The sequence below is a fragment of the Patagioenas fasciata genome, chromosome 4, assembly GCF_037038585.1.
Source record: "Patagioenas fasciata isolate bPatFas1 chromosome 4, bPatFas1.hap1, whole genome shotgun sequence".
Lineage (NCBI taxonomy): Eukaryota > Metazoa > Chordata > Aves > Columbiformes > Columbidae > Patagioenas > Patagioenas fasciata.
In genome coordinates, this window is record NC_092523.1 from 28,479,950 (window position 1) to 28,494,616 (window position 14,667).

At 37.6% G+C, this 14,667-nt stretch overlaps 1 protein-coding gene across 11 annotated transcripts in view; it reads right to left on the bottom strand.

Moving 5' to 3' along the window:
- The window catches only part of FRYL (FRY like transcription coactivator), a 170,309-nt gene that overhangs the window by 88,247 nt on the left and 67,395 nt on the right, over positions 1-14,667 (bottom strand). For all 11 annotated transcript variants that reach the window (XM_071807478.1, XM_071807476.1, XM_071807474.1 and 8 more), the window contains 2 exons: positions 6,931-7,130; positions 574-627 (listed from right to left, as the gene is read on the bottom strand). In XM_071807478.1, coding sequence (XP_071663579.1) covers positions 574-627; positions 6,931-7,050 — 174 coding nt within the window. In that variant the 5' untranslated portion in view covers positions 7,051-7,130. The remainder of the gene's footprint in view (positions 1-573; positions 628-6,930; positions 7,131-14,667) is intronic.

Genomic DNA, 14,667 nt, shown 5'->3' on the forward strand with positions numbered 1-14,667 from the left:
CATTGCAAGGAAGCAGTTATAGGACAAAAAACACGTCCATACGATGAAAGAATTAGAAATACAGACAATAAGCGTGAATAAATTGAGGAGAGAGTTACTCCAGTTCACAGTGAGACAGAATAGCCTCAAAGTGCAACCAAGGGCAAAGTAACATGCTGAATCTACCTTATGTCTTCTGCCATAGAATAAAAAAGCCCTCAGTAAGCCATGTTACTGAAATTTGCTAATAAAAGCAGAACCCCAAACACCGAAACAACAAGGGATACGAGCTGAGGTCACAGAAAGCCTGTAACGGGACTAGAAATATATTAAGTCTTTTTTGTCCTCTACCATATTTCAGCGTCTTTCCTCCAGCAGCTTCCACTGCCATCTTTAAACAATCAATCTACTCCAGTAGTTTCTTACTATCATATTCTACAATGGAAAACAGTGTCTTCAAACGCAAGGTCTGAATTTTCTCATGCTGATTCAGACATGGATATTCCAAGTCATTGCAACAGTGGAACCATCATTTAGCAAAAACAGAGGCCATCTTGATCTAATAGAAACTGCCTTCAATTATGTATCTCCTACCTGATCAAACTGAAGATCTTCACCTCTTTGAAGAGATCTGGACAAGAGCTTTTCCTGTAAAAAAAATAAAAACAAACATGAATTTCACAATGCAATCAACTGTAATCAAAGCCAGATTCCTTCTTTCTTAGTTATGTCACAGAACAAAGAGATAACTTTTGATGTGAATATTTGCATTATTTTTCAGCTAGAACCATTTCTGAAGATGTAATGTGTACTCACAAAATAGAAGAATACAGACCTGAAATTAATTTGGTAGTTTAACAGTAATAATGTTAAAGCCTGACAAAGAGGAAATGTCCAACACCTCTCCCAAGCAGAAGGGCCCAGAGCATTGCGCTCAGCAGAGACCACTGGCTACGGGCGTCAAGCGTAGCTTGAAGGGAAAGCCATTCCCTTCTGAATTAACAAGCGTGTTCATGTTCATATAAGGCAGTTGTTGTAAGTTACAAGAAATAATTTTAAAATGCCTCCGTAAAGGCAGAGACAATTGTGTAATGCATTTCCAATCTGCACTTTTCCTGAACTGCAATGAAAAATAGCTAGAAAACCTAGTCCAGGAAATGGACAATGTCAGTGTTAATCTGCTTTATATTTGAAATAACTTCATAAGGTACAGAAAATATGCAACGTTACTAGAACATAACTATTACAATATTTTGTTGCTAGCAGTACCATAAGATGTACTGCTCTGTTAACAGCAAAACTAAATTATATTCATGACGAAATAATTTGAGACTCAAAGTATTGAGGAAACAAAACACATGAACTGTAATATGCAATTCTTACTACTCGCTCTTGAGAGTACTGAATTACACAGTTACAAGAAAGAAAACTTGTAAAAAAAGCAAACAAACAAACAAACAAACAAACAAAAAAAAAACAACAACAAAAAAAGAAATTAAAAAAACCACAACCAACAACTGGCTCTGAGTGTCAATGATTTACCATAAGCCAAGTGCCACAATAACAGCTTGAAGGCCATGTGAAACATCAGTAAGATATATAAAGACATGATGAGCATTTTCAGCTCATTTTAAACTGCTTTTCACTTGATTATAAGTGAGTTTAAAATGTTATCTTCTACAAGGAAAGCAGAAAAAGTACTGAAGGTAAGGAGTTCACAGCTCACATTGGATTGCAGTGAGCAAACATAGAGCTTTTATGGAGCATGTTTAACAAGTCCTAAGCTGGAAAAGCTGTTAAGTAGCCTGGTCTGGGTTGTAAAAGGAGGTGTCAGCAGTACTGATAAACAGGTTGTGTCTCAGTTCACACACAATAACTGCTCAGTGGTTTACTACGAGACAACACCCCTGCTGTCAGGTTGTTGACAGAAAATTCAGAAGTCCGTATTGCTTGGCATTTAACACTTGTAAGGCTGCAACAGACAGGTTGGCAGATACCAACTGGGATCGCATGTAACAAGTCCAAGATTCAAACTGGTACCTTATTTTTGCTTGTCCTAATCATAATCTTGAAAATACATGACAATATCTGGCATTTTCTGCTAGGACGTCAGCTGCATTTGGTGTTCAAAAAGACAATCTCTAGCAACTATTACAGCCTCTAAAAACTTGAATTCAACCTTGCCCAGGTAAAAAGCATTTGCCTACTCTAAAGGTATAACTTGAAATAACATAGGTGCCAATTCAAAAGTCAGACCATTTCACTTCCTATAATCCAAAGAAACACACATAATTGTCTAAGAAAACACTGTGATTTCTGTACATCTCTAGTATGTCTAACTAAAAAATATTTTTAAAAAGAAGGTGGTTTCAGGAAAATGCATTTAATATCCTCAAATAGTTCTTTTTGTTCATCAACTGGTGTATTAGCCAATATTCTTTCACTGTGTATTCAAAAGCAAGCAAACTGTTTCAGATACTAGCAAATAAACACATTTTGGAAACTTATAGATTCATATAATTTCACATGTTAAATCTGTTTAAAATAGTGTTACGAGAATCAACATTTTGCAGCAGATACTAGAAGATCCAGAGAGCACTTGCAAATCAGAATTCCCTTTTAACTAGAATTTCTCCCTCTCCTTTTTTAATAAGGAAATGTCTGCTGTGGTGAATTCATGTTATCTGCACTACACTTTTAGATAAATTGCACAAATAATTGTAATCTTATCTATAAAGCTGAAACACGAGAAATGTTCCACCCTATATAAACATTGTATATTGCTGAATAAGCTGAAGGAAAAAACCCTATAAGACTATTTCCTGAGAAGACAGAGAATTGACTTTCCTGGAAGATGGTAAAAAGTCAGGTTCCTTGAGTCTCCTTATGATATAAATGCCCCAACACATCACATTTCCATCATGGTACTACAAAACTATCATACAGGTGAACAAACACTGGGGTTTTTATAGCCACTGCATGTGTCTAAAACGCAAAATAGATAAATTATAATTAAAAAAAAAATCAAAGAGCTGTGAAATAATCTTTAAGTCTTTAGATGACAAACTTGAAATTCGTGTCAATAGACAGCAAACTATTTTTAAGATAGTTCTGAAAGTTTAGCTCCCCCCCCCGGTCTGTACTCATTGATAAACTGTACATTAGTTGATATAACTTTTAAGATTTTTTTGTATCAGAAAGAATGAAGACCTTACAAGTTCATAATCACCTCTATTATTTTTCCTCAGCATTAAAAATCTTCACTGCTAAAAGGTAAACATTACCATAGTTAATATAACACTGACCAAACAAATGGGACATGACCGAATAATACTCTTTAACCCAGTTACAGGTTTATCAAAGCCTTTGAATTATTCATAAGGCTTTAAAATTTATTTTCTTCCAATGTCTTTTTCTAATTCTGCTTTGTCATGGCCCCAGTCATTTCACACAACTTCCAAAAATCTATCCAACAGCATAAAGGTCTGGAAACTTTCACTGAATTAATAATTTAAGATTTATTTTCCTGGCTTCCTGAAGTTCAGAGAGAGATGGAAACAACAGGTCTACATTTATCTTTTACAAGTGAAACAAAAAAACCCCACTATTGAATTAACCAAAGAGCACTTTGCATCCATTGCATAAAGCAGAAATGTCAACATACGGCAGGCAGCAGGGATCAGGATGTAGACAGACGTGCGGCTGCTGTACAAACAACTGCACCCCTGGAAAAAGGTCCCACCCATTGGCCCCTTGCCAGCATTCAGTGGCCCGGCCCCTGGCGGCCAGCAGGACCAACGGGGCAGCCAGGGTGAGCACAGCAAAACCCACGTCCTTGTCTCTGTGTCCCGGCAAGAAGCCAGAGCAGCGACACTGCCCCTCGCCTCCCTGAGCCCGGGCGCTGGGCAGCACCTTGCCCGCTGTCAGGGCAGCGTGTGAGAAACACCGCCCTGAACACACGCCGTGCGCTAAACTTTACAGATTCCTGACAAGCTTTGGGAAGCACCGAGACAAGACTTGCAGAAGCGGACAGTACCAGTCTACACAATGTTTAGTATCTCCATGATGGAACAAAATCGCTGGCGCTGGGCAACACACTTAAATACTCTTGCTAGTTCTGACTTAAACATGAGAGTGAGCTACAATTTAGTGAGTTAGCAGCTTACCTAGTTCACAGCTTGGGAACTTGGCAGTACCATGTCAAACTCTCTGCCTAAATTCTACTCATCTATATTTACATGCAGCCTGACAAAATACAAGGTAACTGAGTTTGTCACTAATCTTTTTCACTGGTACGGTTTTCTTCACATCTGGGGGAAGGCTGGTATTACATCTCCGTCATCCTTGCTCAGCTGAGAAAGAGTATTTTAAGCTACAACAAATTTTGCCTGAGCTCTTTTTCCTTTAAAACTATATACTGCTACAAAAGACTTAGAAGGATTTAGAACAAACACAAAGGTGTTTTAATTTAATTTACCCACTAAAAGGATGATCTTCCTTCCTGTTACTTGAATAATTTATTTTAAGCATTTGCTGATAAGCTCTTTCCATAACTTCGGAAACTCTGTGGTATTAAAATTTTGCAAGCAGAGACCTCTTAATTAAAGCAGTGAAAGGAAACTACTTTGTTACTCACAGAGTATTCTAAATAAATTCACAGCCAGAGAAACCATTTAGTTACATTTTAAAATCACAAGCACTTCTAAATGAAACCCATACATCTAGCCAAAATGGTACCATCCCCTCACTCCCAGGTGTCGCCTTCATCTGAAGTTACTATTTTTTTTAATTATTATTTTTAATTACTTTTTGCTCCCCTGCTGGCATGTTCATTTTCAAGTTTTAAAAAGTGTCTAGCTCCTAACTTTAATTGGTCTTGCTCCAAATTCTCTCCAACAGCTTCATCCAACAGCCTCACTTCATCTATCACATTAAAGATTTATGTGACAGTATATATATTCTCCACATTATTATTTGTGGCCAAGTCATCCCACAAAATCAAATCACACTAAAATGATAAAGGGCTCTCCCCTCTTCTGTTAAAACCTTTTCTTCAATCATAGTCTCTGCCTTTCCTTTGCCTCGTCAGCCTTTTTTATTTTTAAATGTTATACACTAGAACTGAATATGCAGTATTTATATTGAATACTACGTACAAAAATAAAACCACTTCAGTACTTCAGTGCTACCTTTCATTGAGATACCTGAGGATCCCTTTCTACCTTTTTGGGTTACACAGACTCAGATTGTTTCAGTTTTCCACAGCTTTTGGTGCTTCTGGTTTTCTATAGAGTCTTTCTATCAATATAAAGAAAGGAATGCTGGCTCTATGTGTAAAAATTGACGCGTGACTGCATTGAAAAATATTTTATTTAAAGGAATTCAACTTAGCAAATAAACCCAGACAGAACTGTTAAATATCTTCACAAATTACTACTCCATTAATATTTATAATTTCTTATTTTATCCCAGAGAATTTTAAACATATTGTATCCAGATTCTGAATAAGGTAGACTTCATGCAGCCACCACAAAACCTCAGCAGACAACAGAGCTGAGAATCATTCTTCTTTGAAAAGTGCACTATTTCACTGGTTTCATGAGTTTTCTTATTTTTAATCTTGTGAGATGTTTGGATCTTGTAGGATTAACAGATTTAAAAACATTTGCTTAAGAGTCAACAGCATGGCAGGGAGACACAGCCTGGGATTGTTGTTGGAGTATTTATTATATCTGGTGTAGGATCACAACCAGTCCACTTCATTCTGGCCAAGCACGACCCTTCCTGTACGTTCAGCAGATGAACAAAGGGGCCGAGGCAGTGACACTTGCAGCAGGAGGCTGGCAGACCCCTGAGCAGAGTTACCTGCCTTTCACGTACGGCACCACCACCCTGGAGCCCTCCTCTCCCTTCTTCACCATGCACCCTTCACCATTTGCGAGCCCTTTTTCCTACAAACCTTTCTGTGCTTTCTCATCAAACCCTCCTGAATACCTGACTCTTTTGCATGTCTATAAGGGAACAGACACATTGTGTTTAAGTTATAGGCTTGCCTGGTACGCACACTTAAAATAGACCCAAGTAGATGTTTACAAAGAAATGTTTCCTTTTCCTCAACCTTTGATCTACTAATGGTTTTACTTAAAGACGATTCCATCAGTGAGATCTCAAAACATGTTAGCCCCATTTTTGCATTCTTTTGGACTGCTCCTTAATAACATTTTTTCCTAAAGTTTCAAAACTGGGGCTGAAGCGCTCACAGGTGCACTTCTGCACATGAACCTTTCTGCACCCAGCAATTGCAAAGAGGGGCCCTCTGCCACCTGCAGTGTCTTGCCTGCTCAGTGAATTTCCAAAGTTCTATGTTGGTTTTGTTTGGTGTGGGTTTGTTTGTTTGTTTTTGTGGTTTGTGGGTTTTGTTTGTTTGTTTTTCTTTCCCAGAATCCAAGTTTAAAAAAATCCATTTATTTCAGGATCATGCATCTGGATCACCAATAGAATTTTGCACATTGCCAAATCTGCACTATATGCTGCCTGCTATATTCTTCCAGGTGTTAGTGTCATTACTTGGGAAAACCAACCAAATGCATATTTTCTTGAAAATATATTGTCAAAGTATTATTTCAAAGACACATCAGCAGGAAACACATTTGGCAGCGTTAACGAAGGAAAATTTTTTGTTGTTGCTATTTCCTTTTGTAACTTTACAGAATTTATTAATACTAAGAGGTCTTATTTCCAGTAACCACTACGTGACAGTTTTAACGGAAGTCAATAAAACATAATCCAGGCAGCAACCCTGTTTGCAGAAGCTTAGTTGAAGTAATTATTTTGAAAAGTCAACAATATCTGGGGATGTATTTTTCAGTAACCATACATACGATAAATCAGCTTACTTTAGAAAAAAAGCAGGATCATTTCAAGGGATACTATGAAAAAAAGAGGACTCACCAAAGGTTCAGCCATTACAACTTCAATTTTCTTTTCAGCTTGAACAGCAAATTCAGCAAAGAGGCTTTTGATGACATACTCGCCAGGTTTGACATCTGGATCAATAGTAATGTTAGACATGATGATGCCTCTCTTTTCCCAGGTGGAAACAACACTTGGAGAAACTCTGCGTTTATTTACTCTGCTGGGTGGCGTGGAGGCTATAAGGAAAAAAAAAAAGGAAAATAAAAAGCTATAAAGCAGAGCTTCTAAACACAGTGCGTGTCACTTCTTCACTTTCCCATCCACCACACAGTCATATACACATGGTAATTCTGTAAATCAGAAGAAGGAAATAACTAGCTATAACATCCAACACTTTTTTTTTTTTTATTAGGTAGGAAATTCTACTCTAAATATAAGTTGCATAAGGGTTTACAATGTAACTCACTTTTGTTAGTGATAAAATGCAAAACTGTCTTGCACTGTGTGAACCGCCTAATTCTGAATACAACTGCACGATGACCATGGTAAAGATTACAGCTTTAAATATCTGGTACCTTCGGTTCAAGTACGACTAAAAATGAAGTGTTTCAGTGTAAAGGGTTATCTCTCTATAGTGTGAGAGGCATCCGTTTGATTCAATTTTTATAGATTGTCCATGAAGTTCAAGTTTCTACTTGGTGTCCAAATATCTTCAAGAGAAATATTTCCCTGGCCCCTCTAGACATTTTTTGTCAGTAAGCTCATTTTCCTAAAAAGAACCCGAATCCTTTCTAGACATGCCATGCTAACTAGTCTCTAGTCACAAATTTGAAAGACTTGTTCCTTATCAGAAATATTAATTAACTGATCGATATAAATAACATAGAAATATTAGTCTCCCTCTCTAAGAATTAGTGCTTTCATCCTTACACTGAAATTATCTTATACTAAGTTTACATATATTTATCCATCCACCTTTAATTTTATTTTTTCTCCCTAAACACTGAAAAACATTTGTTTTGTATCACAGCTGCACCCCATGTGAAGTGCAGTACCAAAAATCAGGTATCAGAATTCACTCATACATGAGTCCAACACATACATAAGAATTACAGTAAATAATTACAATTCTTGTTTTGCACACATTGACATCTGTAATGATGCCCCAGATCTACTCAAAAAGTTCTGATGTTTCTCTAGCATATTCCAGGACTGCAATGTTATTTTTTTAATTGATATTAAGAATTCTTACCTAGTGATATTAAGATTTTCCTAAGACAGTTGTATAGGGAACCTAGTCTCAGTCTATTTTATTGTTCTACATATCACGATTTGTTCAGAAAGGCTTCTTTAGGGCTTTTTACAGCCAAAGTGTGAAGAGGTGCCCTTGGTCAATTCTGATGAACTTGCAAAATTTTTGTGTGTTTCCAAATTGTACATGTGCAATTTCTATTAGCTAAATATTATCCACAACTTTTACTCAAACATTCTTTCAGTGTGCAACTCATTCATGAAAATGCTGGTTGCCACGGAGACCAAACCTGTGGTACTTCACATTCTCCCAAGTTTGAGTCTCAGCCATTCATAATTTCTTTAATCAGTTCAGAAAGTTACATTTTACATAACTCAGAGTTCCTCGATTTCCACAGAAAGCATTCATTTACCAAACGCATTACTGAAGTCAACAACAAATCAGCATGAGTGAAAGCAGAATGGTCACAACTACTTTATCCTATAATCAAAAAGGTTACCTTGCATAAGGTTGGGAGTACTACAAATGACCTGTGGTTTTTCCCCTAAGATTTTTTTGCATAAACTTGCTGTTTTCTTGGAGTAACGCATATTTTTTCCTGCACACAAATCGCAGTTTGCTGTCTCAGAGGCTGGAAGGACTTGCCAAGGTCACAGAGCTGAGTTCCTGGCTACCAGGGGCAACACCAGAACAACATGCATGCACACCGCATGCCATAAAACGTTTATGAACATCCTCTAACACTTTGATCTAGCGCTTTGATCTCTATAACAGAGGTCCTAAAAGACACAGAAAAGCGTGAGCCACACAGCACAGGCAATGGGAGATCAAAGATGCTGCCATGTTCTAGATCTCTATGGTGGAAGATGGCTGGATGAAAGCACACAAAGGTGTCACAAAACAGACCAAAGCACATGCTGCAAAGAAAGGTAACAACCCAAATATCTGACTCGAAATAAAAATTCTGTCTTATCCCATATCTCATGACTGCCTTGCCCCTCAGTACAGAAGCATAAATGCATCAGGTACTTTAAAAAAACATTTCATTTCTTTACAATGTCTACATTCTCTAGTATTCGTGCTCTTGTCACTTTTAAGCCCCGATGCTTCCAAAGACAGCCCAGGAAATGAGAGAGATGTATTATGTGTCAAGAACAAGAGCACAGAGGTTTGAGGGGATAAGAAAAGAAAAGAAGGAATATATCCTTCCTAGCCATAGCAGGTATCAAACAGAAACACCAAGTATGAGACTGACAAAATAGAAAAATGATGCAACATAAAGATTTTGAACAATTCTCCTTTCATCTCCATCTGCAGATGAACAAAATAAAAAATCAAGTACCTAAGAACTCCGAAGAGATATCCCACATTTCTAGGTAAACAGTTGCTTCTATCCTTAATACGAGATTTTCTCAGAAAGACAGTGCTTTGTTACACTCAACAGACAAGGTGGACTCTATTATTTTAAATCACATATTGAAGCTATCAGACTGGAAACAAATTAGAAGTTTAAATCTCCTTTTGAATATCATTAGTTGTGTCTGGGCAGAAGTTGTTTAACAAAGCAGCTGCTTTGGCTCCTTCTAGACTTACTCACTGGCGTGTGCCACAATCGCCACATGATCAGGACTGGGGACCTGGAGGAATACGCCACAGCTCTGGTCCAGTCCAGGCTCCCAAACAATGAGGTACTCAGCCAGCTCTTCTTGCTCCATAGGGAAACTGAGAAGGACCAGCCTACCCAGAACTACATGTAGATTTGCTTTATGTAGACAAGTCTTAATAGTGTGGTTACACAATACATTTTGGTCTCCAGTTTTCAAAAGATTGCCTTAAAAAGCCCGTGTCTTTTAAGAATCTGGAAAACATGAATAGCTGATCATCTTCAAATTACTATCATTACTTTGCATTAGTAAACTAATCCTCAGTAGCAAACCATCTTAGGATGTTACCTTTCAAGCTACAAAACAGTTTTTCTCACTAAGAATAAATCCCCACGGCTGTTTAGGCTGATCTAAAACCAGGCACAGTGCAGGCAAATCCCACCCACAGGCTGATGTGACAACATTGGAAATCAACTCAAAATCGGTAAACTGGACAAAAACCTAACCCTGGCAGGGAAAAAATAAGCAACTGGACTACAATCAGACCAGCTCCCAGAAGCATTGCAGAAATTTCACGGCAAGGCAGAGGGCACGACCACAAGAGCCAGGGGAACGTGGCACCAGGACAGCCTTACAGGAGCCCGTAGTGCCACGGACCCCTCCTGGGCTGCAGTTCCCCACAGCCCCCTTCAGATGGTACAAGCTGCAGCACTGAGCAGGGACACAACCCAGCCACGTCCTGCCCTGTTCCAGCCTCCTCCTGTGCAAGCAAACACAAGTGGGCAGCTGTGTAATGAACAGAACTGGAAAAGCAGCATAGGTACTATTAACTTTTTTCCCTCAGGTTAATTTTGACACAATCAGTTGTCCAACTCGCTCACATGCACAAACTTTTCAGTTGGTAACAAACCTCCCCCCCCAAAATAAGAGGAAAATGTCAAACAGAAGCAGTTATTAACGCTGCCATGAGAGGATTACAAATATCTTAGTGCAGTGACATGCCAGTGTATTCAAAAGGCAGAATAAAGATTAGGATTTACTTTCATCTATGAACTTGCTGAGGACTCTAATTCATGACAGCATTAATGGTTCACATGAACGACTCTTGTTCATGGTTTTATCTGCTATGTAAAACCAGTAAGTTAGTTAAACACACACAGAAAAATACAAAACAAACAACAGTATAGGAGGGGAAAAGGCAAGGGAGCTTGACTGTGTATAATACTAAGATTTATTGTAGTTCCTTAGAGAAAAGACAAAATCTTTTATCAGATTTCTTAACTAGGTCAAACAACATTATTATCTGGTGTAACTATGTTCAGTGGGATTCATTTACTCATGAACTTGCAATCGATAACACTGTAGGAAGGGTCTATGTGGATTTTAAACAACATGTTTAATGGAAAAAAAAATCTAATTACAGGACAGGACTAAGTAATTTCTTTCTGTTATTCTTTGTCATTAAAGCATAAGCCATTCTCTGCTGTTAGCTGCCAGAGAAAACTTGAGTTTCAAACATTGCTTTGAAGCTTCAAAACACGGACCATTCTACAGAACTTCAGCTGAAATTTGGAACCAAAAATCATACCACTCGATCGTTCAAAAGAAAAAACTACTCTCATAAATCGCTTGAAAACACTGGATGTTATTCACTTGAAACAATATCCTGTTTGTTTGCCCTGCTGCGAGCTAGCGCTACTGGGAAATCTGGGAGCAAGTGCCGTAGGAAATCTCTGTTAAGCAGTATTGTTTGGTTGCTAGGGCCACACCAAATTGTTTGGATAGTTTCAAGGAACAGTAAAACAATACAAAGGATAATTAGACAGACAACATACTCCAAGGTCAAAAGGCATCACACTCTGATGTATGCTAAATTAGAAACAAAGTTGTTTCATGTTAAAGACAAGTGTCCAGAACTAGGAAAGGTTTCTCGATACACAAGTTGATATTAAATAGTACTGTTTTTATCATCCTGCTTTGCTCTGTATAGCACAAACACATCAACTATTTGAGGATATAAGTAGTGTCCTATTTACCAACAAGATTATTCAGGATTCAAACATACAAAGCAGGTACCAAAAGGTAACAAACGCACCCCAGCCTGTGACAGTCCATGAGTGCTTTTCACTTCACAGCTATTATGAAATGATGATTTTTAGCTTTTGTATACTTTTTTAGTACTGTTTTACACTTAGCCAAGTGATGACCCTTCATATGTGCTCTAAGTAGTACTTTCTAAGTTTTTCATGTCTTTATCTGAAATGTGCTTTCTTTTAGTTGCTGCTGTCTCTCAGCAAGATGGAACGGTCCAACCGAAGCACAACTTTTGTCAGGTATCTCCCCTCTTTTGAGATACCTGAAATTATACCTAGATATCTATATCTAGAATAATTTTATGGTTTTTTGTTTTTTGTGTGGTTTGTTTTGTTTCAGTGTTTGTTTTGTTTTTCCAACCATAAAATAAGGACATTCAACACACTTCCAAGAGAGCCTCCTCAGTTTTCACCAAGTGGATTCTTGGTTGCTATTTTTAAGTTCATTGCTAAGGTAGCAAGAATACTTGCACGTCCAACTGACAATATGAAAATTCCCAAAGATTAAAAATATTATCTGTGTGGTTACTTAAAGGCATTTTAATTAAGCTCCTTGTCTTCTATCCTGATAAACATCGAGAACATTTCATGCTGCCTCGCAGAAGTGACATTAATATACACAGAAACACATCTGTAACAATTGTTAGAGTGTTTCATAGCAACAAATCTTCAGTTATTTTACCAAAGGAGTTACTATTTTCTCCTAATAAGGATGCTGATGCTCAAAAGAGATGGCAACCTATCCAGTATCATCCCAAGAAATTATGAGGAGAGCCAAAAAAGTTAAACGTAGGTCTCCTGTGCCCCAGACCAGCAGTCTGTTTTCTAGAGCAGGCAACTTCTTCAACAACCTTATCATTATTTCACAGTTTCACAATTCCTGTAGACCATTAGGTTTCTATTGTTTCCGAAGTTGTCTTACATCAATGAAAAAAACTCATGATTTGAATGAGAAAAATGGTGAACATCTTGTCTTTATGAAGACAACAAAGTTCAACATACACTGCTCTAACAAAGGATGAACATTCCAAATCTTAGCCTCTGGTCTACAGACAAAGCACCAAGGCACCGTTCCTCACTTAAATCTCTAGGGTTTGCTTTCAGGGTAGTGACAGGAGGATGTAGATGCTTCTCATTTATCCAGCCAGTTTACTTGGTTTCCTGAGGTATGTGACAGCAAATACACCAGCCTGGGCTACTTCACTGGGTTTTGTCCAATCAATGCACCACTAGTGATAGTGCGTGAAGTCTGTCCGTAAGTTGGATTTATTACTGGTTTACTAGCTCTAGCTGTAGAGAGATTAGAGAGATTCTGCGTTATACTGCACTCATCCAGAATTTTCCATTTATTTCATTAACGCTCCTTTACCAGCAAAATGTTACTCATTTTAAACTGTGCTAACAGATTACAAAAGAAGAAATTGCAGACTTGTAAAATATACTTATTTTAATCACTTCTAGTTATATCTTATATAAATGCATTCAATTTTTTTTCAGTGATGTACATTATTCTCAATGATGTGCTTAGATGGCCTAAAAGAATAAGTCTCTGCTAGATGCCATTTTTTGAGGCATTCTTATGATGTGTACAAAAAAACCCAACTACCTAATAAAGATACTATTCTTGACACTCGTATGAAAAGTTGAAAGTGCAAGGAGAGGCATAACAACCTTCTGACACCAGAGTCATGCCACTTTACAAGATAACCTAAATAATTCAAATAAATCCACAGCTGTTGCCAGTGAAATTATGTATCTATTAAGGGCCACTGACCACACAAATTTTCATAGGCTGTGTCACCTAGATATTCCTTTGCTTTACATAATATACACCTACCTATCGGTAGCACAACAAATATAAAGACGGCAGCTGAAAGTGAAATCAGACCAAATACATTAAAAAATACATGAGCAAGAAAAAAAAAAAATCTGTTCTTTCTCCCATATTTCTCCTTAGTCTGGATATATAGTTTCTGATGAACAAACATCCTATTATATTATCTTCGATACAGACTATACTATAAGTCATCCAGTGACATGAGGCATGGCGTTCTCTCTTCTTTCTCTGTGTTGGCAGTATACAGTGAATTATCTTTGGAAAACGTTTAACAAAGATCATGGCTCCACGTGTCCACACACACTACATGAACAGCCAAAGAACCGTTATCTCTAACAAGCCACATAGACTAAAAGCTCAGATTGCAAATTCCTATTCACTTCTTTCTCTCTCAATGATTTTATGTGAATTTGATGAAAATAATTAAATAACCAGCAGTAACAGCTGGTACTTCTGTCAAGCATTTATGAAATGTCACATTACTAAGATGAATGGAATACCCACCTGTGAAGTGGAAACAGGCTTTGAACTGGCTTAGTTCAGCGGTGTGGTTCAGTGTGATGTCTGTAAAGCCAAGCCAAACCTTTCAGTGAGAGGAAGTTATATATGTATTGATAACTTCCCATACATGTCTAAATCAGAATTTACATTTGACTTCTGCAGTAGAAACACTTTCCTATTGACAATTTATCTAAGGAGCTTCAGATATGTTTACATTACATTTTAGCCACGATATGGAACAAAGAAACATAAATGCTGCATCAATTAACAGTAGGTTTATTTCAACAAGTAGCTAATAAAGCATATGGCTAAAATGTGAAGGATGCCCTGAGGGGGAATACAGTAAGTAAAAGTTTTGATTGTATTGTGGGAACTGCTACTATGACAGCTGAGGCTTCATTTTGACTCCAAACCAAACCAAACACCCCAGAATAAAAACCTCAAAGAAATCTTCTGAAGCTTTACCATACAATGCATTTTTCTATC